Source organism: Lissotriton vulgaris, chromosome 1_1 (genome assembly GCF_964263255.1).
Source record: "Lissotriton vulgaris chromosome 1_1, aLisVul1.2, whole genome shotgun sequence".
Classification (NCBI taxonomy): Eukaryota; Metazoa; Chordata; class Amphibia; order Caudata; family Salamandridae; genus Lissotriton; species Lissotriton vulgaris.
The window spans coordinates 401,236,364-401,263,046 of NC_141685.1; the positions used below are offsets into that span (position 1 = coordinate 401,236,364).

The 26,683-nt window shown below is 43.6% G+C and overlaps 1 protein-coding gene across 1 annotated transcript in view; it reads right to left on the reverse strand.

Moving 5' to 3' along the window:
* The window catches only part of CDCP2 (CUB domain containing protein 2), a 304,534-nt gene that overhangs the window by 185,629 nt on the left and 92,222 nt on the right, over positions 1 to 26,683 (reverse strand). The window contains exon 3 of the mRNA XM_086936204.1: positions 6,991 to 7,332. Within this exon, the coding sequence (XP_086792330.1) occupies positions 6,991 to 7,332 (342 nt within the window). The remainder of the gene's footprint in view (positions 1 to 6,990; positions 7,333 to 26,683) is intronic.

Below are 26,683 nucleotides of genomic sequence, written 5' to 3' on the forward strand. Positions count from 1 at the left end.
TTCTGCCGCTGTTGTAAGGCAACCGCGGCGGAAAAGCTGCGGACAGAAACCAGGACCCACCAGCCATCCTAATGTGGCGGTGGGTCTTTGGTGGGTCCGCTGCGGATTTTCCGCATCCTCCGGGCCGGCGATGGCTTCCGCCGGCCCAGAGGATGCGGAAAATCCGCAATCCTAATAAGCCCCTATGTTGTAGGAGTTTTAAAGAAAGAAATTATGAACCCAGTTTTAGAAGAATTTACACCAAAAATAGACACATTTGAGGAAAATTGCCAAATTGTTGTTTGTGACACACGCCTTGCAGGAAAATAATTGTTTTGCAAATTAAACAGCACAAATTACTGTACACTAGATAATGTTAATATTCAGATTCCTGATGATGATGTACATTTTAAAATGGCCCAACAAGAGACAGCTGTAGCATTGTTTTCAGAAAAGACAGTTGAAAAATTACCTTCTGATTTGAAAGAAATAATAATCACAGAAATAAGAGAGTTCACAGAGAAGGATTCCAGATTAATAAAATGAGCAGAACATGTCTTATAACAATTAGAACCAGATGACATGTATTCAAGAACACCATCAGTTGTAGAAATTTTACAAATAAAATGATTTTTTTATTGAATTGATTGGAAGTTTATATAACTTTCTGATCATAGGTTCACAGAAACTAAATGAAAAGAACAGATTAGTTCAGGAGATTAATAGCATAACTTTTCCATGTTGTCCTGTAGTACCGAATTCAGACAATATTTATTTTCCCATTACATGTGCTGAAGAATGGCTTACTGCTATTGATTTTTGCCAAGTTCATGTCACAGTGCCATTGCATGAGAATAGTCAGGAGTACTGTCAAAAAGAAAATGAATGTCTGGGACACATAATTGGAAAAGGAGGTAAAAAGGTGTCACCAGAGAGAGTGGAAATAATTCACCAGATGAATTCATCTCCAATTCAGAAAGAAGTCAGGAAATTTTGGGAATGGTTAGCTGCTTTAGAGAGTGGTTACTAAACCTTTACCTAGTGGCTAAGCCTTTACTGCGGCTGACACACAAGAATGTGTCTGATCCGCTTCCATTGGACAACAATTGCACCAAAGCATTCCTAGAGTTGAAAGAGAAAAAGTGTTGCACCCCAGCACTAGGAAGGAAAGTTTATTTGAAAGAAAATACACCAATTTGCAGTGAGAGGGAGGGCGGCACTCTCAAAGTGCCTATTCAAAAAGATGAATGTTTTCAAAGGTCTGTGATGTATTTTCCAATGACCTTTGACCCTAACTTCACAGAAATGTCAGCAAATTAATTGGTTCATGATAAAACTGAATATGAATGTCTAGATGTCATGAAAATATGCATAACGCCAAAATAAGACTTTAAGGATGAGTGTCTGATTCAGCCCTACAATGTCCATTTTGTAGATGGCCCATAGTTGAAAGGTAACAATTACATATTAAGAGCAGCACATGCTGTGCTCCTTATACATTATGTGGTCAAAGATTCATGGCTTTCAGTAGTTACCACAGCCCAAAATTTGAAATTGATTATCCTTACCATAACATGCAGTATATTTGCTCAAATGGGAGTCACTGTTGTCATGGGAGAGAGAAATGCTAATTAAGTTGCACAAAATTGTGTTCTGTTAGCATATACATTCAATGGAATCTTCACAGGTGAATTAAAAGAGGCTCAACATTTTTTTTTCAGAAGCAGAACAACAGGGTTTTATCAGACCTGTTTTTGATAAAAAAAATGACAACTGCATAGTGGCAAATGTGTTCTTGCAAAAACTGATGCCCAGGTATAGATTGCCAGTTTCTCGGAAATCAGATCATAATAAGATCTCAAAGATGATGAGTGCAGAACAACAGATTCGACAAGGAGTGGGTTGTAGCGATCTGCCGGACGTTTCAAGCATAATAAAGCAACACAAAGGCAGCACAGAGTTACATTTTGCAAATGACTATGTTTCAGCATCGCTGAAGTGGATTGAAAATGCACATGCAAATGCACTTGTGAAAAACACTGATGAAAACACTAGACATTGCTGTGAAGGTCTGGCTGCTGTGGAGCGTGCAGTTTCTCGCCAGATTGCAGCTGCTACACAAGATCTGCATAATGGATGGTGCCAAAACTTTGATCTTAGAGATACTGTGAAAAGGAACAATCTGTTTCATGTGATCCTGGCAAAGACTGTTGTGAAATGTGGTGGCCTTCCAAATTGGGTGCTTGCCTCTCACACAAGTATGGTTCTGTGTCCCCCTGATAAAAAAGCTCCTCTTCAAGAAGAGATGCCAGCAGTGGTTAAAAGTTCACATAAGAGGGTCAGTCAAGCTGTAAGGGAACACACAGAGTCTGAAGCAGCACTAGAGAAAACTTAAGTGGCACTGGAAAGGAAAAAAGTGGAAACTGACTCAGATGAAAGCGGTATCCAAAGGGTGAAAGACTCAGATGCAGCCTCTGAAGAAGACATTAGTGCTGTGGGCCTTTGAGTGGAGGTAGGAAAAAGCTGGCTGAAAGGGTATCCAAAAAGTCTGGAGTGGTCCCTTGAAAAATCATTTGCACCCATAGCTGAAACATCTGAATCTGATCAAAGTGAATGGTTTGGATTGAAAAAGTGCAAAGAATTGATGGTGCTCTGTCAGAGTTTCTCAGCACCTGAGTGGTCAAATTGCATAGAAAAAGTACAGAATGCCACACTGTATGAGCCGCCCTGATGGCAAGCTGATGGAGAGCCAAGAAAAGCTGAAACAATAACTGAGAAAGCTGAAGAGAAAAGAATATTTGGATGATGAAAGAAAAAGAAGAAAAGAAAATAGAAAAGAGAACTGTCCTGTTGAATTCTCCTTCTATTATTTTAGTTACTTATTTTAGAGAAGGCTAACAGGTCCAAAAAGCTAATTACAGAACTCAGCACTAAACATTTGAGCTTGGCTATATATGATCTGATTACAGACAAGATTGTGTTTGCCTTAGAAATAGAAGTAACATTGTTATATGCTCAGCTTTTGCATTAAAAATGTCACCTGTGAAAGTAAATAAGTGTAATGATTTACAAATCACTTTAGGTATTATGATTTGATATCGGAGCGCCGTGCCTCATGACGAACGGAGCTCGTCATTATGATGGGGGCACTGTGCGCGCCACCCGCCCCCCAGCATTACCCCCCGCAGCGAAGGGGTTAAAAGGGGCACTTTTGGTGCAGCAAAGTGAAAGACATGAAATGAGGCCTAGTCAGTCTGAAAGGCTTGTGCTGAATTAACATGTATTTTTGCAGTGTAGAAAAAAAGTTGCGATTTCAGTGGCTTTTTTTAGCTTTGAAGATAATCATGGAATGTGTTCTCTCTTCCCAGCTCATTTTCTTGGTAATCTACACTCCGTGTTCCTCTCTTAAGAGACTTTGGCTTTGTTGCATATGTAGACAATACATATTCAGTTCATAACACATCTTCTTATACTGTGTATTAATTAACCATGTACCATCACTACACGGGGGCAAACACTTTTTGCATGAAAATCTATCTCAAACATTATAGCATGTTCCTATGAGTATGTATTCACTGTGTGCACTTTGGAAATTTGCACTGGTGCATGTTTTATGCTATGTTGTACATTCCACATTTTTGCATGTTGTGCACAAATAATAGAAAAGCTGCTTTAAACTAATAGTTTTTGCTAGGTAATATTTATACAGGACACTAGTATGGGGGAGGTAAAACATAATGGGTTTATTTACATAAAAATGAATACTCTTTATGGTTGTTTTTGTGTATGGTCCCACCGTTAAATGGCTGCCTGAGAATCCAGCAGGGCTGAGAATTTTACTGAATGAGAAATGCATACGCAGAACCAGTTTGCTTCAAGGAAGGAGTCAAGGCTACAGTGAACTGTACATTCTTGTTATTGTGCCAATGTACCAGTAATTTTTGTAAAAGTATCCTTACTGCATGTGATGTGAAAGGAAGGAAGAAATGGACTGATACATTTTTCTGCCTTAATGTTGCATATTTGTACAATCATTGCTGGTGAAACATTAGACTGTATTAAGCATTAACACTTCCTTTGTTAAAACTTGTATGGGTTGGATATGCCAATGAGAACAGGATGGGGAGACCCTCATGTCATCTATGCTAACCAATCACAGTACAAGCTTTACTAAAAAATGCAACCTTATTAGTATAGCCAGCCAAGAATTAGAGTATAAATAATGACCTCTTAGGGGGTGTGTTGGTTCTCTTTAAGCCTTGGGCCTTAGTCTGAGAGGGAGAAGAGGAGAAGAAGCAGATGAGATCAGACATCACATGGGTTAGGTACGAGAACTGTTGCGGATTCAGTCTGGGAGGAGATTACATCCGAGGAGAGATAGAGGGAGGTGGGGGGCATAGGCTAGCCTTGCACGTCATATTTTTGGCAAGGCAGATCACATTCCTCTGTGGTCTGTGAAGGAGGGGCCTTTTCAGGAGCAGCCTCTCTCTGTGAAGCACAGAGGCACAAAGGATCAGACCAGGGCAGAGAGTGGAGCTGGATAGAACAGGTTTACATTTAGATGCTAAAACTTTAGGTTCATGCTTTGACTAATTAATTTGTTTTGAAAAGATGTATTTGTCTCATACATTTATTACTCTTTATGGGAGATTTTTGCCAATTATTAATTATTGATTAGCCTTGCATAACTCATTCTTAAAGTATATTTCCTGAACTCTTTAAAGAATTCGGACTGACATTTGATGCCTTATTCCCTTCCTTTATGGAATGTTTTGTATGCAACCTGTTTTCAAAATTTTGTAACCGGATTGATATTTGACTAATGAGTAAAGGGTCAGAGAAACTTAAATTTTGACTAGAAAATAAAACCCTCTACAATACCCACCAACTCTCTTTATTGGCTTTAATATTATTTGTATTTTTTGATTTTTCATGTTTATGGAAAGTCTCCTGAAGGTAATACACAGTGTCAAGGGCCCAACACCTTTTCAGCGGTAAAATAGAGGTAGATGAGGTTTTTTGCATTGAGAAGTTACTGTGAAATTACCGCTGAATCAATGGTAAATAATAAGAGATCGATTACAAACAAACAATTGTCACATTCTTTTTGATTGTCTTGTTTTAGCACTGAAATAAAGTATGGAGCATCTTCCTGTAGTGAGGCAATCCATTTATTTCAGTCTATAAGGGGGAGGCATCTTGTGATTGTTGTGGGTCACTTTTTAAAGGAGATTAAGACTATGATATTTTAAATACATTATATGAAATATAATGCATTGGATATTTTGGAACACTGAAATAATGATCGAACATGCATATTTTTTCTTTGATCTGTTTTATAACACAATGTGTCTGAATAAACGAAGTGTAAGGCTCACCACCTTTCTTCCTGGGAAGAGGATTAACCTAGATGTAACTTCTCACATGTCATATAGTGAAGCAGAATCTCTCCTGCTCTCTGGGAACAATTGTTGCTGTCACTAGAGAGTTCGCCCATCTTTGTTTTGAACCCATCTTTGCTGAAGGAGTTCCTGTTCTCTAGTAGCCTGATGTCGGCTGCTAAGGTAGCCACTCTCATTTGAAATCATTTTCACAGCCAGAGAACCATCTCTCTGCTCTATTCTGCATTCAGAAAGAAACATAAAGAATATTCCCCCCAGCATGGGTGTTCAACATCCTCTACTGGAGAAAATAATTCTTAGAATTGCCTACAAGAAGAATGATAACTTTGTTTTAGCATTCCGCAGATTAATATGATTTGTGCTTCCTGATGCCACATAGATCTACTCTCTCTCCAATCGTAACAACAATATAAGGTTTTAAAGTAATTTATTTATGAATTAATTTATGTACTTATTGTTTTTTGTATTTATTTCCAAAGTTTAGTTATGTTTGAACAAGGCCAGCTTACTAGTTTGTTGAAACTCACGCCCTATGACTGAAAAAACAAATTATATGTGAGCTTTTAGACAGACTTTATAATAATCCCAGTTGTAATTAAAATCCATTCTTAATAGCAATGCACCGCAATGTTATTACAGTTTTTAATTTAATGTTTTCATTAAGCTTCCAGAAGATGTCACTTCAAATCACATTCTTGCTTATCAGCTTATGCCACGTTCATCTCTTTTCATTTACTTGACCAGTAAATATTACAGGGCCTCATTCGCAAAAGTAAACTGAGACAAAATCCTAACTTTACGACTTTCGGTATTTACAAAAAGCATTTAGGAGTAGTAAAGTTAGGAATCCTAACTTTACTACTCCCAAACTGAAACAAAATCCTAACTTTACGACTTTCAGTATTTACAAATCCTAACTTTACTACTCCTAAATGCCTTCGCTAACTGGATCTTTTTGCCTAAATGCCTTTTGTGAATAACAAAATTTGTAAAGTTAGGATTTTGTCTCAGTTTAGGAGTAGTAAACTTGAATTCCTAACTTTACTACTCCTAAATGCCCTTTGTGAATACCGAAAGTTAGGATTTTGTCTCAGTTTATTTTTGTGAATCGGGCCCACGGTCTTTATCCTGTATGTGGATGGTCAGAAAAAGTTGTCTGGCGGTTTATTACACGTGCGAGAAAAATACCAGAGTTAATGCTTTAAAGAGTATATGTAGGATTACACTCAATTACACAAAACCAATATCATTGCTGAGGTGATAATGATTAACTGAGAGGCAAATGTTTGGGATTTAGCAGAAGACAGGCAGATTTTCTACGAGAGAAGTTTTATTGATTTTGTGGATTTTGACATTGACAATGCTGCCTTAAATGGTTGTGATTTACAAATGGTTCCTGATAAAAAGTTCTGTAACACATTCACATCAATTTAAAGGAAGTAAGTGGAGGCAGTATAAAACTCATAGACTATGCAGATGTATAGAGTAACATTTACATATAATCAAAAGTAAATCAGCAAAAAAAGATGCAAAATGATTTTGCTCCACCCAGTGCCCATTACCGAATATTGTTATTCTGCCAGTGTGATCCATGCTTCTGACTTAGTACCTGAGTAGAAGTATGCTTTAAAACCCCTGCCTCCTATGTTGAAGTCAGACTTGAACATCACCATCAACTCGTTGGAAGAGGAGACAGTATCAGGCGGCTTCATGGTGCCACAGTAGTGGTCGATGTGCCGGTCTTCCATGCTGCCACCATCGAAAATTGCCACATAATCAAAATTACATTCCTCGTTATTTTCCATCTGGAAGTCAGTGAAGACAAGTTTGATGATTGAAAATGGGGTGACTCGAATGATCCACTGGCATTCTGCATTGTTGGGGTAGTTCTCTGGATAATCTGGACTTGCTATGACACCAGAAAGTCCTGTCATCACGCCACCGCAGACATCTGGAGAAGCAATCAATCAAACATTCTTTATTTGACATTTTGTCATAAAAGCCAAGTGCAAAAACACATTAGTTGTAAAATATATCAATGCCAGTCAATTAAGCATGATTGTAAAAATACCTTAAAATACAAATGTAGCTTCAAACCGTTATCTTTAAAAACCATCAGGCAATATTTTACAGCTTACATAAAACAACCGTTGGAAAACAGACACCGTTAAAGCTCTCAGTAGGGGGGATAATTAAAACATTTTTGTCAGCATTAAAAACAGTCAAGAAAGGGGGAAGTTAAAACGTTTTAGGCCTAATTTATGGAGCAAGCATTGTGGGGCCGTCACATTTACAAAAAAAAACAAGAATAAAGGACATGAACAAAATATTATGTAAGAAAAAATTGTGACATTGTCGACCAAGCGCAGCCTAGAAATTTCGCTACAGCTGTAGTGATTGGGTTAGAAGCATTTATATGTAAATTTCTTTCTGCTTCTTCGCTCCTTCTAGTTCCAAGTAATTTACAGATTGGAGCTAACCATAGTCGACGAGGAGGGGCATAAGCTGGGCAAACAAATAACAAATGTGCGGCTGACTCCACACTAGTCTGGCATAAAAAACACAAATTGTCATTGGATTTTGACCATCTAGCAGTGAAGGCTTTGATGGGCAATGTGCCCACCCTGAACTGGAAATACATTTCCTTTCATGGGGTTTTATTATTATATCCCAAAAGGCTTCAAGGTTCGTTGACAATTTAACATCCAAAAAGATTCCTGTTAGGGTGGAAGAGACACTATTACTCAAGGTTTTTTGTGTAATCATCTCCCAGTATTTTTCTTTCAGGCTCTTTTTTGGGGGGAAGCTAGCTCCATCAGGTTCCTCCAATAGTGTTCTCATGCCTATGCTTACTAGAGCATCTAATTCCTCTCAGCCATCTTATTTTGTGAAATGTGTCAGCCCGAATTATGTCCATAAAGCCCATGGGATAGTGGTTTAGTTCTGGAGTGGTCCAGAGCCTGAGCCAATATAGTAGAGGGCGCAGTTTGGCCACCTCCGCCAAGGGCCTTCTACCTAGGTCGTGTAGTAGCGGATACACTGGTGTACTTTGGGGGAGCAGTGTGATGCTACGCATGAACCTGTTTTCTGCTGTCGTGAGGTTGGTAAGGTTTTTGTACCCCAATATCTCAATCCATAGAGTGCGGAGTTAACCACCTTCATGTTGTAAACCTGGAGCACCGGGCTGATTGGTTTGCTCAGTGAGGAATTAAACTCCCTATTTAGTACACCAAACAATTGTTGATGCTTAAGTCTTGCCAGGACGATTTGCTGCTTCCATTTTTGGTCGCTTTGAATAATGTAGGCGCAAGTACGCAGCACTGGCGTACCCCTCACTCTACTGGGAATGGGCCGGTAACCATACCCTGGGAACCCCATCGGGTTTTAGCATAGTTTTCTTCATGCAATCTCACAAGTAATGTGAGTAACTTTGAGGGGATCCCCATCTCCTGGAAGATTGCCCATAGTTTGTGGCGAGAGACAAGATCAAATGCTGATTTTAAATCAACAAAAGCAGCGTACAGGCTACCATTGGCCAATTAAAGAATTAACTTGATGAATTGATTTTGTTTGAGTTACTGATGAGTTATTTGATTTAGGCATAAGTCATTTAATGATTATATTTGGGCAAGGGAGATTTATCTGTTCATGATTTTTTTATGAATTCTTTTATGCTGTGTATTCTTTTATGGTTTTTATTAACCGAATAAAGATTAATTGACTGACTGACTGACTGACTGACTGACATGGCCTCTCTACTCTTCACCTTCCCTGACTGTCACTTTTCTTATAGCATCATAAAATTATGATTATTTTTTAACCACAAAGCTTTGGTGTCTAATTGTCATTGTGTTAATCGCCCACATTGCTATGTAATTTTATCCCATGACTTTCATCTATTTGTTCTTTTACATCCATTGAGGCTGGTCCTTCACTCCTCTTTCTCCTTCCTGTGGTATTTCCACTGGCATGCACCTTCTGGAATACATTTCCCCTTGCTATCTGTTCATAATCTGTGAATTCCTGATAGCCTGGAGGTTTTTTCTGCTTCGACTTTTCTTCCCGTAGCTCCTTTCTAAGATCACTTTCTGGGTTATGTTTCACATCCGAAGGTGTCAGTGTTGCTAGGCCAAGAGATTGCCCTCACTTAGGAATTCAGTTGAAGGAATAAATGACCATCATTTCTGTCCAATATTTGCCATAGACATTGTTTTTTGTCGTACCCAGGTGCAAAGTCTCTACCACTTAATCCATTTTCCTTGTGATAGTCCTAGATTGTGACAGTCTTCTTTAGCAATCACTTCATTATTAATCGGATAGTTACTTTCCTTCCCAAGTGATGTGTTGGAGCCAACAGATCCAAGAGGGTCAATAGTTTTGAATCATATTTGTGCTCCTAACAATGGTTGCTAGTTGAAAACTTGGCACAGGGTGACATTGTCTCATACTGTAAGGACAAGAGCATGGATGATGGCTAAAGCTATAATGTTCCAATTACATAACAGAAAAATTGTTTACATTGAGTCATATTCATCGGTGTCACAATTGTAGATGCTCTTCCTATATCCCTTTTGTGTGGTCTGTAGTCCGCGATTGCGGTACCGCTTAGGCTTGATAAACAAGGCTACTGGGTGAGAGATTAGGTATTTATAACATAACATAAAATGTATTTGTATAGCCCATGTTTACCCTTGAGGAATCTTGACACTGAATTATTGATGTTTATTGTTACCCAGTTTAATGGTTCTTATTAACCTCAGAAAGATGAAAGTTTGAGCACACCTGCCCAGATTTCAATCGATGACCATGGGGTGAAGTACAGAATCCTGAAGCTGATGCATTATCCCAATGACCACTAGATGTGGCCAACCGGTAAGGTGGAGGGACTAAATGTTTGAATTACTTTTAAAGGGCTTGAATCATTTACTGTTTTCCAAACATCACTTACCCTCATAATACTAACTCTGTTAAGAGGAAGCGTGCAGGTCAGTATACTTTTGCCCCCCTGGTGAAACCTATGCCATCTTTTGGCTTGTTGGTTTTTGTGTATGCTAAGAACACACACATTATATTTGTAAGAAATTGGGTTCTTAGTTGAGAGGGGTGGAAGCCTTACTCAGGCAACAAACACAATCCTTGTCTTGGTGAACCACAATAGTAACTAAATTAACCTGTGCGTAACCCTCTGTTAGCTTGGCATAAATGCAGTCAGGCTTAACTTAGAGGCAATGTGTAAAGTATTTATGCAGCACTCAGACAGGAATAAAGTGAAAACACAACATAAGAATGTTCCCTAACCAATTTAGACAATTGGAATACATTTTAATACATTAAATGGTACCAGAACGACAAAAATCCAAACAGTAGAGCCAGAGAAATTGAATTTTAAAGTTTTTGCAGAAAATAGCACCAAGAAGTGTTATGTTTCATATAGGTACCCTAATATAGGCCCGGGTAACATCATATCCCTTCACCTACATTACCTCCCCAACACTACACAGTAACAAGCCTTTTTGGATTGAACCTTTCCCTAGTTCTAGTCCTGGGCGCAGAAGGAGGGTTTCCCTGAACAATAGCATTTTATTTTTGGCCTCCATAGGCGAGTCAGAGTCTCTGGTCTATTGCAGTCGCTCCATTGGCTGCCTATCCGGAAGCGGATAGTGTTTAAGGCCCTGACCTTGGCTCATAAGGCTCTGTACGCCTCGGGAGCTCAATACCTCCAAAGGAGGCTTGCCTTTTACCATCCGGCCCGATCTCTGAGATCTGAGTCTCTGTTCCTGGCTGTGGTTCCTCGAGTAAAAAAGGCCCGCATTGGAGGCCGCTCTTTCAGGTTGCGGGCCCCGCAGCTCTGGAACTCCCTTCCCTTGACACTACGCAGTACTTCTAACCTACTGACTTTTAGGAAGGGCCTCAAAACATGGCTCTTTGCCCGTTAATGCGCCCTCTTTCTATTGCTGGATCTGTTTTTATCCTTTCTGCTGTGGTCCTATTTTTACTGTGTTGTGTTTGTCTTTTTCTGGTTGCTAATAAAAGCGCCGGGACACTCTATCGGAGTAGCCGTGCGCTACAGAAGACCATTTTAACATAACATAACATGACTTCATCTTTAGACTGACACAGTATGAATGAATATTCAGAAGGGTTCTTGGAAACCAGGCAGGGGCTACATCCACCTGCATAATATCAATGTACAAGGTTCATCCCATACGTCAGCCTCAAATCTGACAATGGCTAATTCAAGAAACAAGTGACAAAGGAACCTGGATACTTTCTGTATAAATACAGCACCTCTTGCTAGTGTTAGCTAGAGGAAACCGAAACTTCCAGGCCGACACACTGACCAGAGGCGCTGAGGCTCCTGCATGTAGACGCTTCAGCTAACAGTGGTCTAACCATCCCTTGCAGGGTGTCAACTGGATACCAGGACGGGGCCCCACACTCTCTTGCTTCAGGTAATGGGATTAGACTAAACCTAGAGGGATTCTTGGCTTCACACCACCACACATACAGAACTGCCTGCCTCACACATAAAGCCCTGCCCACAGGAAAACCTGAGTATTTGGCTGCCAAACTCAAGAGGGCTGGTCAGACAAGGAACCTCAGGAGCTACAGCACCCTACTACTCATCCCCATGAAAACACGCAAACAAAAACACTGCTGCATGGTCCTTTGCCGGAAATGCACCCAAAATCTGGAATGCCATCCCAGTCGGTATCAGGTCTATCCCGTCCTTCACAAAATTAAAAAAACAACTTAAAGTCCTTTTCCTCAACTGCTCCCCCTGAATGGATAGCCGCCATCAAAACACTATCCCCTGCTTGTTGTCTCCACCTGACATTGTTGCACTAAGACTTACCTCCTCCCTGCTATTCGATCCCCAGCTGCTCCTCCCCTCTCCTTAATTGGTTCAACCCCAAGGCACTGTGCACTCTATGGGGTTATCTCAGGATTCACGGACTACCTCAATGCTGCTCAGCACACTTGGACTTCAGAATCTATTATGTAGAATCCTGCTTTATTGTATCAACCCCAAGACAACATTCACTCTATGAAGTTTATCTCAGGACTCACGTACTACCTCAATACTGCTCAGCACACTTGGACGGCTGAACTTGTATGCTGAATACAGCTTATTGTATGAATCCTGCTCAAGTACTGTTGTGAAGTTCTCCGATACCCTTGGTCAGGCTAGCGCTATATAAAACTCCTTAATAAATAAATAAATTAAATAAATACCAACTAACATGCTAGGTACACTTACGTACATCTAGATAGGCATTGTAGGAGCACACGTGCTTTCTTTTATCATGCATTTTATATCTATGTATTTGTTCATAACTATTGCAAAATGGCAGAACTGTACTATCCTTTTATACTGTAATGCTGATTATACATCTCTCCTACTGTCTAACGGTTGTCGCAGCACATATATTATACATGAGAAGAACACTTGTGCAATAAATTCTTATTGTGACACAGCTGACTGTTTCTTCTGTGTAAATCTCTGAGACCGAATAAGTGAGCCTCAGTGACTGAGCAAAAAGTAGTACATTTTTTCCACGATCCTGGGAGATCAAGGTTGTCATGTTCTAAGGTTGCCAGAAGCTATTCTCTCCCCAATAAGAGGAGATTCTAGTGGCACTGTGAGCTAGCTAATGCAAACATGCTAACACACGCAGTGAGGGTGCTCAGAGTTAGTCTGCCACCAATCCTACAGTTTATGTTATCCAAACACGCAGGTCCTCCATGGGTACTATAGGAACTACATGACAGAAGCAGAAATTGCTGCTCATGGTTATCTGGTCATGCTAGACCGGGGGAAAGTCACAAGTTCAGAAAGAACAATTATGGAGCGCAATTCGGATACCGGGATAAGTCCAGTTAAAGATTTACCTACTCAAGTCTGGAGCACAGAGTTCCTTTTGCATTGGGGGAGGCCGCGAGGATGAGGATTGTGGCAGGTCTTGTGTTGCCAATAATCACAGGTGGTCGCTGTCAGTGTAGACATTTGCTGTCAGCGGGAAAAGCAGCCCCCCCCCCCGGAGTTTCAAGGTGGCAGTCATCACAGGTGGTCGATTCTCGCATAAAGAGGTTACTTCAGGTTCACAAAGAGCCCATACTTAATGATTTCCACCTTTTCTTCATGAGGAACTTTCACTGATGCCAGCCATGGGTCCACGACCTGGGCACCACCTCTTGGGAATCAGGTTTCACTCCAGCAGAGGCCACAGCAGGGCTCAGGCAGGTCCAGGCAGGTACAAATGGGGCTGGTCAGCTGGGTAGTTGCAGGGAGGTCTGTGGAAGCTTGTGTACCTGTAACTCACACAGGAGGTCAACCAATTGACCCTTGGTGTCACTCTGGGTAGCCTATGATGAAGGCAAGGCAAGCAGGTCCAATTGTCCCTCTTCTGACAGTAAGGCAGTCCCTCTAGAAGCAGGGCAGTCCATCCAGCAACCAGGCAGTCCTTTGGAATCCCCCACAGGTCCAGCAATATTCTGATGACAGGTTCTGAAGGTCCCAAGTTTATCCCTGGTTGCAGTGTTTGTGTGGAAGACATCCCTGACGTATCCCCAAAACTTTGTCGAAAAATCTTTATTGTTTCAGTTAATAAAAACCATACAATATCAAAAGTATCCCCAAAACTTGTTCTGTTCAGTTCTTTCCCTTCCCCTGGTTTCAAACTGTCTAGGGTGACAAAGGCTAGTGCAGGCCTGTTGTCAGGTTCTTTTGTGTTTGCTGCAGGCGGAACCCTTGGAAATGTAATCAGTACAGGGTACAACTCCTCCTCAGCCATCCTGTCTGGAAGACCCTCTCCCCTCATACTTCAGATTCCTTTAACTCACTGGTAGAAATACACAAACCTTAACAGCAGAGCTATTCAGAGCCTTGTGACCCAGAACACTGGAAAAAAGGCACAGTTGCTATGGGCAGGAATATTTTTACTTTATAAAAAAGGCATTTTCAGAATTGAAGCTTAAAGTCCAATTTTATAATTCAATAATATTTTAAATTATAATTCATTTGAGTGTAAACATAATTTTTCGATCTGCTCCCGATCAGACTTTAATAACTATTAAGTGTAATATGGTGACCCAGTGTCATTTTATGGGAGAGATAGCCTTTCAACAGGGAAAAAGAAAGTTAGAAATGTTTTTATTACCAGGACATGTAAAACTTAAACCCTCATGTCCTACATTTAAATACCATGCACCCTGCACTAGGAGTGGTTAGGGTCTACCTTAGGGGTGACTTATAAGTATTAAAAAGGAAGGTTTATTTTGCCAAGTTAAAATGGCAGTTTAAAACTGCACTACTTGCTGCTGTGGCAGGCCTTAATTATGCTTTAAACGTGACTTTAGCTACTTTAGTGGAATATAATAGCAGCAGCCCACTAGCAACATCTAAATTACAGGCCCTGGGTATAGGTCGTACCATATACCAAGGATTTACAAGTACATTAAATGTACCAATCAGATATTGGCCAATTATACTGAGAAGACCGAGTACAAGCACTTTACCACTGGTTAGCAGGGAAAAGGAGCGCCCAGTCCTAAAAGACAACAGGAATGTGATCAGCAAAGAAAGGCAGAGAAAGGCACCAGAGAAAGGTGAAAGGTTCCCTTTTAGAAGCCAGTGTCAAGCACAAACATGTCTGGTAGCACTGGCCAATCGGATGCGGAACGATTCACTATGTTTACACACCAAAGAGACCAAAGTAATAACTTATGGGAAACCAGCAGTATGGTCCTCTAGCTGATGCCGGGCTCTTTTGGCACACTCCTTACACCAACTGAGTCAGCACGGAACTTATAGGTAATTTTCAACTCAAATCCTTCCATCAACATGTTTTCTTATGCTGCAAGAACTGAACAAAACCCCTCCTTTCTTGCCACGTGACTGTAGAAAAAAGTGTCCAGTCCCTTTGTCCCTAATGCTTAGCAGACTTGACCATTGTAATACACTTTAGACAATGATCCTTATTACAATGGTCACGAGGCTGCAGCTTATACAAACTGTTGCTGACCGTCTGATCTATAATGCGCCAAAATTCCCTAAACGCGTTGCCACTGTGTCAGTCCTTACATTGGTTAACAATCTCTAAAGCTATCGACTCCAAAACCTCTGCATCTGTCGTAAGGCTTGTGCGAAACTCAAGCTAAATCTGAAATGACAACTCTGTTTCACTTCTATAAACCCACCCTCAATCTCAGGTATTCTGATTCCCTGTATTAATCCATCTCGAACAGGAGGTCGAGCCTTTTTCTGTATCCACTGTTTTTAACTGGAAGCGTCTTCCTTTTAAGCTAAGTTCTCAACTATACCCTCCTGTTATTAGGCAAACATTTGAAAGATGTCTCTACACACTGTAATATGACTTTCTCCCTCAGTGACTACTGTTTCTCTTTAGCACCCGAACACACTCTGGTAATTGCACGCTTTACAAATAAATTGACCTAACTTTATATATAGTAAAAAAATAGCCAGCAGTAATCAGAACATTTTAAAAATAAATTGTGATAAGTTGACTCTAATGTTCAAATGCATTGTAACTACAGTGAAACTCCAAAGTGCAGTTAGTCTCAGGAGAATTGATATACATGGATAACTCTGTATCTAACAACAACACACAAAAAAAGGATGTGACCAGTGCCCTGGTTATCACATCTGACCATGAAACAGTTCCACTCTCTTAGAAGCACCACTGGGTACCAGTGCAGTGTAACACTGGGTTTTAGCATTGCGGTTATATGGCTGAGATACCCGCCACCCCCTCTCAACACAATCCCGAAAGGAGGGAAACCGGAAACCGTTCTTGAAGTTTTTGGATGAGGGAGGGAGTGACCCTCCCCGGCCGTATTTATTAAAACAAAAAATTAAAAATTAAACAGTTTCATATTAATGTACAATTTCATTACCACATTGCGATGTTTGGCTAATCTTAACAGATTCTCTAATACAGAGGTTCTCCTAGCCGAACTAACAACCTACAAAACATTTTCTTGAAATTTTGAAATTGTACACCCTAACGTTTAAGGGCCAACGGCAAGGTCGTAACCGGTGTCAAGATCCCTAACCAGAAATACCCCCCCCCCACTTGGGAGGGGCGACAGCACTGAGGCGTACCTCGAGTGCAACTACCAATTTCCCTTGACTTGACGGGGGCACCCATAAACTCGACGCCACTTAAAGGTCGTTCGAGGACTCGTGTGAGGTAACTAGAAGGTAGCGTAGACCTCCCCCCAAACCCCACACAACTTACCACATCTGCCGTCGCAGACGTCACTGGCCCCGGGAAATTCCCCAGGAGGGGGCTGTAACCCCTCCTACACAGGAAGGGGCCTTGACCGCCTTTCCTTTTCTTTCGGCGACCCATCCTTAGAAGGGACCGCCTCCCCGTTGAGGGGCCAAAGGCCACCTCTCCCGAGCGCTCCCATCCGTGTTGGGTGACGCCCACTCATAGGGATCTTCCAATTAGTGCTCACCGATCATGACCTTACCGCCCGACCAAAATAAATACGACAATGCTACCAAAACTAAAAATACATTGGCCACTATGACCGAAAAAGCATGTTTACAAATGGACGCTAAATCCGAATTTCTTTAATCACCAAACAGACATAAATTAGACCAACTTTATTACTCACTCAATATCAACACGATAATACCACAACCTGTAAACGAAATAGAATCATCGATCACTTTTATTACAAACAACTGGCTGTCTTCAGGGGCTGGTGGGTGGGTCAAAATTGGCTCTTCGTTCCGTCTCGAGCTCACGTGCAGCGAGGAGGTGCAGCTTCAGAGCACAGGAACAAGAGGATGCCTTCTGGTCTTGCGTCCCTTTTTATCCGTCTTCAGGGCGGGCGTAAACCCGCCCCTGCCTGCCCCGAGGGCGTGGCCAGCCGCGTCAGTGTCTAGGCCAGCCCACTCTAGGGCGGGAAAAAGCGCGCCCCGGCTACGCCGCTTCGGGCATACCAGCCGAGACGCGCCTCCCGCCCAAAATGGCTTCCCGGGGGGATCGAGGCACTCCGCCATACGTTCGGGGGGACCGAGTGGTCACCCCTTTCCATATGGCTGAGATACCCGCCACCCCCTCTCAACACAATCCCGAAAGGAGGGAAACCGGAAACCGTTCTTGAAGTTTTTGGATGAGGGAGGGAGTGACCCTCCCCGGCCGTATTTATTAAAACAAAAAATTAAAAATTAAACAGTTTCATATTAATGTACAATTTCATTACCACATTGCGATGTTTGGCTAACCTTAACAGATTCTCTAATACAGAGGTTCTCCTAGCCGAACTAACAACCTACAAAACATTTTCTTGAAATTTTGAAATTGTACACCCTAACGTTTAAGGGCCAACGGCAAGGTCGTAACCGGTGTCAAGATCCCTAACCAGAAATACCCCCCCCCCCACTTGGGAGGGGCGACAGCACTGAGGCGTACCTCGAGTGCAACTACCAATTTCCCTTGACTTGACGGGGGCACCCATAAACTCGACGCCACTTAAAGGTCGTTCGAGGACTCGTGTGAGGTAACTAGAAGGTAGCGTAGACCTCCCCCCAAACCCCACACAACTTACCACATCTGCCGTCGCAGACGTCACTGGCCCCGGGAAATTCCCCAGGAGGGGGCTGTAACCCCTCCTACACAGGAAGGGGCCTTGACCGCCTTTCCTTTTCTTTCGGCGACCCATCCTTAGAAGGGACCGCCTCCCCGTTGAGGGGCCAAAGGCCACCTCTCCCGAGCGCTCCCATCCGTGTTGGGTGACGCCCACTCATAGGGATCTTCCAATTAGTGCTCACCGATCATGACCTTACCGCCACAGGCCGGATAGTTGACCGGCTATCCGGACCCCCCACAAAGCTCCTACCTAAAGGTCATGTTTTAACGTTTTTAACCATGCTAAGAAGTCTGCTATGAGTAACTCATTCCCCACTCGAGACAAATGCACACCATCCCCCAAATACATACTGTCACCATTAATACAGCCATGCGAAATAGAATGCAGTGTCCTGGAACGGAACAACCTACTCACTTTGTTATTAAGCTTTCTAACAGAATGATTCAAAGCAGGAATAGAAATAGCCCCCCGCCACACCTTTCGTGGGATCATATGGGACCACGCAATTGTGCACCCCGGAACTCTCCTCGCCAACTAACTTACAGTGGAAAGCATTGCCTCCAGGAGAAGTCGTCTACCGGTGGTGACCAAATCATTGCCCCCTAAATGTACTATGACTATAGACGGCGGTGACCTCGTCCGCCCTAACAAACCCTCGAAAAATGTTTGAAACTGGTCAATACAGAGACCGCCTCTTCCGTAGAAGGACACCCTGTACCCGTATTCCCCAGCTACGTGAATCATGTCACCTGCTTTGAATACGTCCGCGGCTCGCCTCACGTATGAGTGGCCCACGACCCACACCTCCTTTCTCACAGCCGGTGATGTCTGACCGCTGGCCCGGTGTTGGGTCGACTGCATAGTCCGCCCCGCCTCGTAGGCTTGCGCAACTGAAAACCAAACAAAAACAAGAGGCGTGAGTACATTATTACAGCTTCACAACATGTGCAACCGCACATACCTCTTATAACAATTGGAGGACCAACGCCCCACTCGTTTCACTTGTTCAACATTAAGACCCCTGGCTGTAGCTTCTGTAGCAGCCCCTATCCGAAAGGAATGGGTCCCAAACTCACCCGGGTTCAAGCCCGCAGCGGCAATTGACATCGCAAGCACCCGCTGAAACTGAAATTTCGTCAGTGGGGTGGCGTCCGCGTGTCTCAACAAGGTCCCCCCCCATGATGCCACCCTTCGTGCCAGGTAATCTTCTAAACACTTTACCGGACACATGGAGGACCCGGGAATCCTGCGTATGATTATGCAGTCACCCATCCCATCTTGATCGGTCTTGGACCTGACAAAGGAGACAGTCATTGTCTCCCCTCTGATCTGAACGTGTTCCTGGCACAAACCCCCTGCCACTTCCTGTTTGTTCCTTGCTACCAGTTCGCTTACCCGCATCGCCCCGTGAAATGCTAGCGTAAAAGCGGCTCGGAACAAAACCGTCTCAAACTGAGATGAACATGTGGCAGGGAGTGTGGCCAACAACTGGGCCAACCTATCCAAACCTATCGGGCGCCTCTCATCTACTCTGCGACCCTCAAGGCGTTGCCACCCACGCAGCGCTTTCTGAACAACGAAAGACGCTGTCGGGTCCTGGATACTATGAGCCCTGGCAACAAAGGAAATGGCAGCGCGATGCCTCTGGGCCGTAGCCACCGATTTCCCAGCCCTACGTAAGGACATCAGAAAATTCACCACCCACTCCTCGTGGCCCCAAAGCCTCTCTCTATCAGCCCCCAAAAAGGCTAAATAGGACCGAAACGCCCCTTCATATGCCTTCCTCGTCCTTGGTGCTAGACTCTCTCCCACGAGGTGACGAAGTTCGGGGCACCGAGAGACCAGAGAGCTTCGGGAAAGGGTGCCGGCTCTGGGTCCGCTGAGGGAAGGAAACCCGAGAAAGCCTGCATGTGAAAACGAGACAGTGCATCAGCCGCCTGATTCATTACCCCTGGGACATGTTTTGCTCTGAAAAGCACATTCAGTTGCATACACAGTAAGACAATTTCTTTGAGGAGTCTTAAAATCAGTTTACATCGTGCTGCCTGACTATTGATGCACTCAACCACGGTCATATTGTCAGACCAAAATATCACAGAGTGATCTTTGAACCCTTCGGGCCAGGTTCTCAGGGCCACCAAAATGGGGAAAAGTTCCAAAAAAGCAATATTACTTGTCAGACCATTGTCATGCCACCATGTCGGCCACCTCTGTGCCGACCATTTTGTGCCGAAGATGGCACCAAAACCTATGCTACCTGCTGAATCTGTCCATAGCCCCAGCTCGTCAGAGGACACGGCTGGTTTGTTCCAGACGACTCGACCATTAAAGTTCGCCAGAAATGCTAACCAAATATGCATGTCCTGGCGGACCTCAGCCGATAGTCTCGTGCGATGATGGCCCTCCTTTAGGCCGACCATAGCTTGGGCAATTGAACAGGAAAAGGGGCGGGCCATTGGTATCCCCCTCAGGGCAAAATTCAACTGTCCGACCAACTGCTGTAATTGATGCAGCGTAACTTTAGATCGATTTATACATACTTGCAAGGCTGCCCTGAACTTCCCCACTTTGTCAGCTGGCAAACGAAAACAACCCTCACTCGAGTCTAACTCAATCCCCAGAAACTCGAGGCAAGTCGCAGGACCCACTGTTTTACCCGGTGCCAATGGCACACCAAACTGGTTCATTAACACACAAAATTCGGCCAAGGCCCGGCCACATTCGAGATCCCCGGCTGCCCCAAGGAACAGAAAATCATCAAGGTAATGCATTACATGTTGGAAACCCGTCCTCTTTGTGAAGACCCATTGTAGAAAACTACTGAATTTCTCGAAATAGGCACAAGATATAGAGCACCCCATCGGCATACACCTATCCATGTAATAATAACCCTGAAACATGAAACCCAGGAGACGCTGGTCGTCTGGGTGTACCGGGAGCAATCGGAACGCTGACTCGATATCTGACTTCGCCATCAGCGCCCCGGGCCCCAGGCGATTCAAAATGGCTACGGCCTCATCGAAGGATGCGTACCGCACCGAACATACTTCTGGATCTATTGCATCGTTTACAGAAAGACCACGTGGAGCTGACAAATTATGAATCAGTCGGAACTCACCTGGGTCCTTCTTGGGGACCACCCCTAAAGGAGAACAAACAAAATTCTGCACCGGGGGTACGCTAAATGGGCCGGCAACCCGACCTCGGGTAACCTCCTTCCGGATCTTATCCTGTACCACGGTCGTATGCTGCAGGACGGAAAGTTGATTTTTACACTTCTCCACACCCTGAAAGTCCCCTACCGGGATGCGGAAACCATACGAAAATCCGTTCCGCAGCACCCCAGCAGAAGTACGATCCGGGTATTCACTGAGCCAGGGAATCATCGCCAAGGTATCAACCGGGGTAGGTAAAGGCGCCCCTCGGACTACGTTTGACCTGTTTGGCACCTCCCCTCCCCCCATTATCACCCGTTTTGGCTCTGCACGTGGACTCAGGATGGGACGACCCGCACCCACTACATTCATGTTTAAATTTACATGATCCCTGGGGCCTAGTACATTTACCTCTGTTGAAATTAAAGCAGAACCCCCTTTTTCCTGTGTTGCCGGCAGGTCTCGAGTAATCGTCGGTACCCGTACCTGAACGAAAGGGCGTCCCAACATATTGGCGGGAGGATTCGCCAACATTACTTCCTACCAATGGCATCTTCAACATACCTGTCTCCTTCATTTTATCCCATGTCAAAGAATCATAACAATCCCAGGTTAAGCTTTTATTATGCTCTTTAGCCTTTCTAAAAAGATTATCGTAGCAGAACCAATGGTTACCCTGGTGTGATGTCGAGTACCCCATGATTCGCGACTGATAGGTCGGCAACTCGGAAAGCAACTCGGGCCTACGTTCCCCTAAGATTGACGTAAAAATTCCCCATGCTTTGCCCCAATTGCCAATATTCTCATTCACCTTAAAGGCGGCTATTTTTGCGCGCCAAACACTGGGATGCATGAGATCTTTCTGACCCTTAACATGCTCCACCTCGTAATGATCAACAAGCAACGAGAAGATGTTCACATATTCCCCCGCCCAAATCTTTTCCTTAATTGCCAAAGGAACATGTTGACCCAACCTTTCTCTACGGGAAGGTGCTGACTCATCCCTCGCAATCGGCAATGGCCGCTTACCTGCACCGGACGCTGCCTCTGCAGTCGCAATCGTCCCTTGTGGCTTGTCAACTACTGCAGCCGGCGCGGACACCTTGGCTGCATCCCTTTTCTCGCGCAATTGCTTCATTAGCGCCTGCGCCTCGGCAGCCGTGGCGCCCTCACCACTGTCGCCCAACCACGCTGCAAGTTGTGCTGCCAGCTCGGGCGGCATATCTTCATTAGACACCGGGGTGACCACCACGGGAATCGGATTCCCCTCCGCCGGTACTGAGGTTGGCTCTTCGAGCGGGATACAGGGAACCGGGACGTTTCCCCCGGCTGGACCCCTCCTTGGCCTCTTGGCTCTCCCTCCTGGAGCTGCTCCAGCCGACGGACGTTCCGGCCCCCCTTCCCCGTCTCTCTCTGCCACCCGTTTCTTCAGCTCGGTCATCTCCTTCATGAGAAACCGAAGCATCTGTTCAGTCGTCATACTCTTCCCGCCTTTCTTGGGCATTCCTCTAACAGAGTATCTGAAAGACAAAAAGAAAGATTACAACGCTCAAAATTGGCTCTTCGTTCCGTCTCGAGCTCACGTGCAGCGAGGAGGTGCAGCTTCAGAGCACAGGAACAAGAGGATGCCTTCTGGTCTTGCGTCCCTTTTTATCCGTCTTCAGGGCGGGCGTAAACCCGCCCCTGCCTGCCCCGAGGGCGTGGCCAGCCGCGTCAGTGTCTAGGCCAGCCCACTCTAGGGCGGGAAAAAGCGCGCCCCGGCTACGCCGCTTCGGGCATACCAGCCGAGACGCGCCTCCCGCCCAAAATGGCTTCCCGGGGGGATCGAGGCACTCCGCCATACGTTCGGGGGGACCGAGTGGTCGCCCCTTTCCATTAGACTCTGCTTCAGTAATTACAGCTGGGCGTTTTTCATAGAGAGCCAGATGGAAGAACATTTCATGGAGTACTTTGGCATGAAACTGGACTGCTCTTAGTGATACTTTTTTCGAGTGGAGCGTGGAGGTTTTGCTTTGGTCTGAACCCTAAGACAGTTTTACAACATCTATGTGAAATACGTCCACAAATCAGACAAACAACGCTCTCTTAATTTGTATGAAATATCAAGGGAGCCAAAGGCATAATTCTTTAGCTGTTGGGCAAGATGAGGAAAAGGGTATGTTACATTTTACAAGCAGGATGCAATGGACAAGCACATCATATTGTGTTATCCTTCAGTAAGATGTCCCATTTGTTAACAGGTGTGAGAGTGTGACAAAGTAGTCCAGGAGCCTAACAAGCAGGACTGCTGCCATTATTTTTCAACAGCTTTGCTGCCATGGATGTCTCTGTTAAGAAAGGTGTTACCTCTTGAAGCTCTTTGTGCACATGTTTGCTTATTGGTTTGTGTTGCTAGGTACGTGTTTGTCTCACTAAAGTTCTCCTATAGCTTTTCAGCTCCGTGAAGCATAGACTAACATTGGTGTTTTGGAAAGTGTAAAGGTGCCTCACTGTAAAGCCACAGAGGACTCCCCATAGGGATCACATTCATCATTTGTTTTGCTTCTTTTAGATAAGCTCTGAAAACATATCTGTTCTGCTAATGAAAGTGTTATTTCGCTGTAAGTTTTTGTTTAGTGACAAGATGGCTTGTTGGGAAAAGTTGCACTTAATAAGTCATATTCTATTCTATTCTACTAGGGATGTACATAATGAGACTAGAAATATATTCAGTGGAATGTGGCTCCCCACAAGCAATAAAAAGAAATGCCAGCAAACATCCTATTAACCCAACGATGATACTGCAGGACATGACATGGAGTCACTATAACTCCCTATGACATCATAATAAGTGGCATCACAGCTTTTTGATCGAGCTTTTATCAGAGGCAGTGAATACACAAAATTGAAAATGAGATTGAAGTTAACAAATGACTTCACAATATCAAGGCACGGAAGCAGTATGTGTAGGATTCCTGTGGGAGAGCATAGTAGCCACCATTGCAACATTTGCTGCCATTTGATGCCACCTGGCTACTCCGTTCATACTAGTTTCCTTTGCCTTTAACACAAATACATGCTCTGCCTAAATAGCTCCTTAAATCATCGCGTAACAAACTAAACATAGGCAAAATTAGCAAGATTAGAGGAGCTCAGACTGTGACATAGAATCCCAGCTCTGCAAAAGGTACTTCAAGCCTCCTATACAATATTTTGATGCACAGCAGCACAGTAAACGTCACTGCTGTGCTTCAAAATAAAAGGGCAGGAATGCGCCATATCTAGATACGGCGAATTCCTGTCCTTTTCCCCTACTCAGGTGCACAAACAGCAGCCGTATGCCAGCATAGACACCCATGTGTTATTTTGAAAGGGTGCCTTCGCTGAGGGGATGATTGTTTTTGTGCAGGAAGGAAAGCCTCTATCTATGCGATAAATAGAAACAATGAGGAGAAATAAAAGTATTTTTCCTCATCGCGCCTCCTTAAGTCTCCCCTGGGGAGGTGTAGGACTCTGACGCACTTCCAGATTTACAAAATGTTGTAAACCTGGGAATGTGTCAAGTTCCATGGATGTTGTGTAGGAACACTCACAGCAACACCCACCCACAGAAAGCCCCTTTCACACAGAGTTAGGCGTGAAAGGGAAACATGTTTACAAGGTCATGAAAAGTCAAGCAGGGTGACTTCAGATGGCCTTGTAAATATGAGGTGCTACTTATGGTTCTTCAAACCAGTGACTCCTCTATGAACCCAACTCTGGCTAGTGAAACAATATGCTTGTCTGTGTGGGTCAATTGTCATTCTTGTGTTTTCGCTATCCTTTAGAGAATCACACATGCTCAACAGCTGAAAGAAGGACAAGCCAGTCATCTGACACAGAAAGAAAATGGACCAGAAGTTTTCAATAGGTCTATTTATATTTTCAGGTCAGCTCTTTGGACTGTGGAGTCCCACTGGGATCTAGTTTGTCTCCTATACCTTATGACGCTTACCTGTGACTCTGTTTCAACCTTCCCAAGGATACACCGGTATATGCTCAGTCTTATGCATCTATGCCTATGCATGTCTATGCTCTACATAAAACTCTTTGAAGACTCCGTCCCTGGCCTTGCCTTCAATCGCCTTGCAGGGAATATTCAAACATAGGTCTCCTCCAATTATCATCAACTGAATTCTGAGAAACCCATTTGATCTTACTTGGACAGAAAGGGAAATCTTCACTATCATCTCAGTAATCCCCTAAAATGTTCGAGTCCATCTTTGAACCTGTAGATAAGATTAAGAACATGGGCCTCTTCCTTGAGGTTGATGCATCCAATACTGCAGGTTAACGTTGTGAGAAGCTGCTTCTTCCACCTAAAAAAGTTTGATCCATCCTTCCTCTGATTCCAGATGAAAATACTCTGTAGTGATAGAAGCCTTAATTCACTAGTCTAGAATATTGTAATTCTTTATATGCCTGCCTCCCACAATCGCTCACCATACTCCACAGAGCTCCACAGGGCATAAGAAGTGGCTGTGAGAGCGAATAGGGGGCTGCTGGAAAAAGTCCTATTGCCTTTGCTTGTAAAGCTCCTCACTGGTTTCTGGTGGTTGACTGCATTTGTTTTAAAATGGCACCCTAGGTCTTTAAAGGCTTTATCAACCAGGCTCCGGCTTACCTGAGTGATAAAGTCTGGCAGTAGTTGGCAGATAGATTTGAAGAAAAGAAAAGACCCTTTTTACAATCTCTAGGTTCCATCTTTCTTCTTGTGAAGGGCTCTCCTTCTTCGAGAAGGCTTCTCCTGATTTGGAATACACTGCCAATAAATGTTTGGCTGTCGTCAAACTTAGATGGCTCCTAGAAAAAGCTGAAGAAAGAACTAATCTCACGAAGTGAACATCTATCAAGTCCTGCACTAAGAGACTAAGGTACTGATTTTGATGTTAGCAGGCGGGCCGAATCTCCATCAGGACAACAGAGTAATAGAGTCTAAAAAGTAGAATGAAAAATGAATTAATACAATATGTTAAATATGCTGTAAAAAGTGTAAAAAAGTGTAAACATCTAATGTTAAACCGACATGTATTTTAACCGTCCTAAATCACAGTAGGCAATCAGTGTTATTCATGTTGGCCGACAAAACCCTGACAAGTTTTCTTAGCTAAAAGAGAAACTCCATGTTGTTGAAATGTGTACAACTTGATTTAGCAGCTTCACCTTAGAGTGACATGCTTAGAGTCTGTTGTAAATGCCAGTAAACATCCAAAGAAGAAGAAACAACAAAATCCAGGTAAAGATGAAGCACGGGTACTTTATTCCTGAAGTTTTCACTACTACGGGAAACAACTGAATGAATAGAAACCGTCATTTCCACCCAGAACACTTCCCCACGCTATTTTCAAATAATAACACCACGCGGATCCAGATGCACTCGCACAACACACAGCACGCGGGAAACACACGCGGTCTACACTTTCAAAACACAACATGAATAATATTGTTTGTAATGACGCACCTGTGACCACACGCGTCATTACAAACAACAACATATAACAC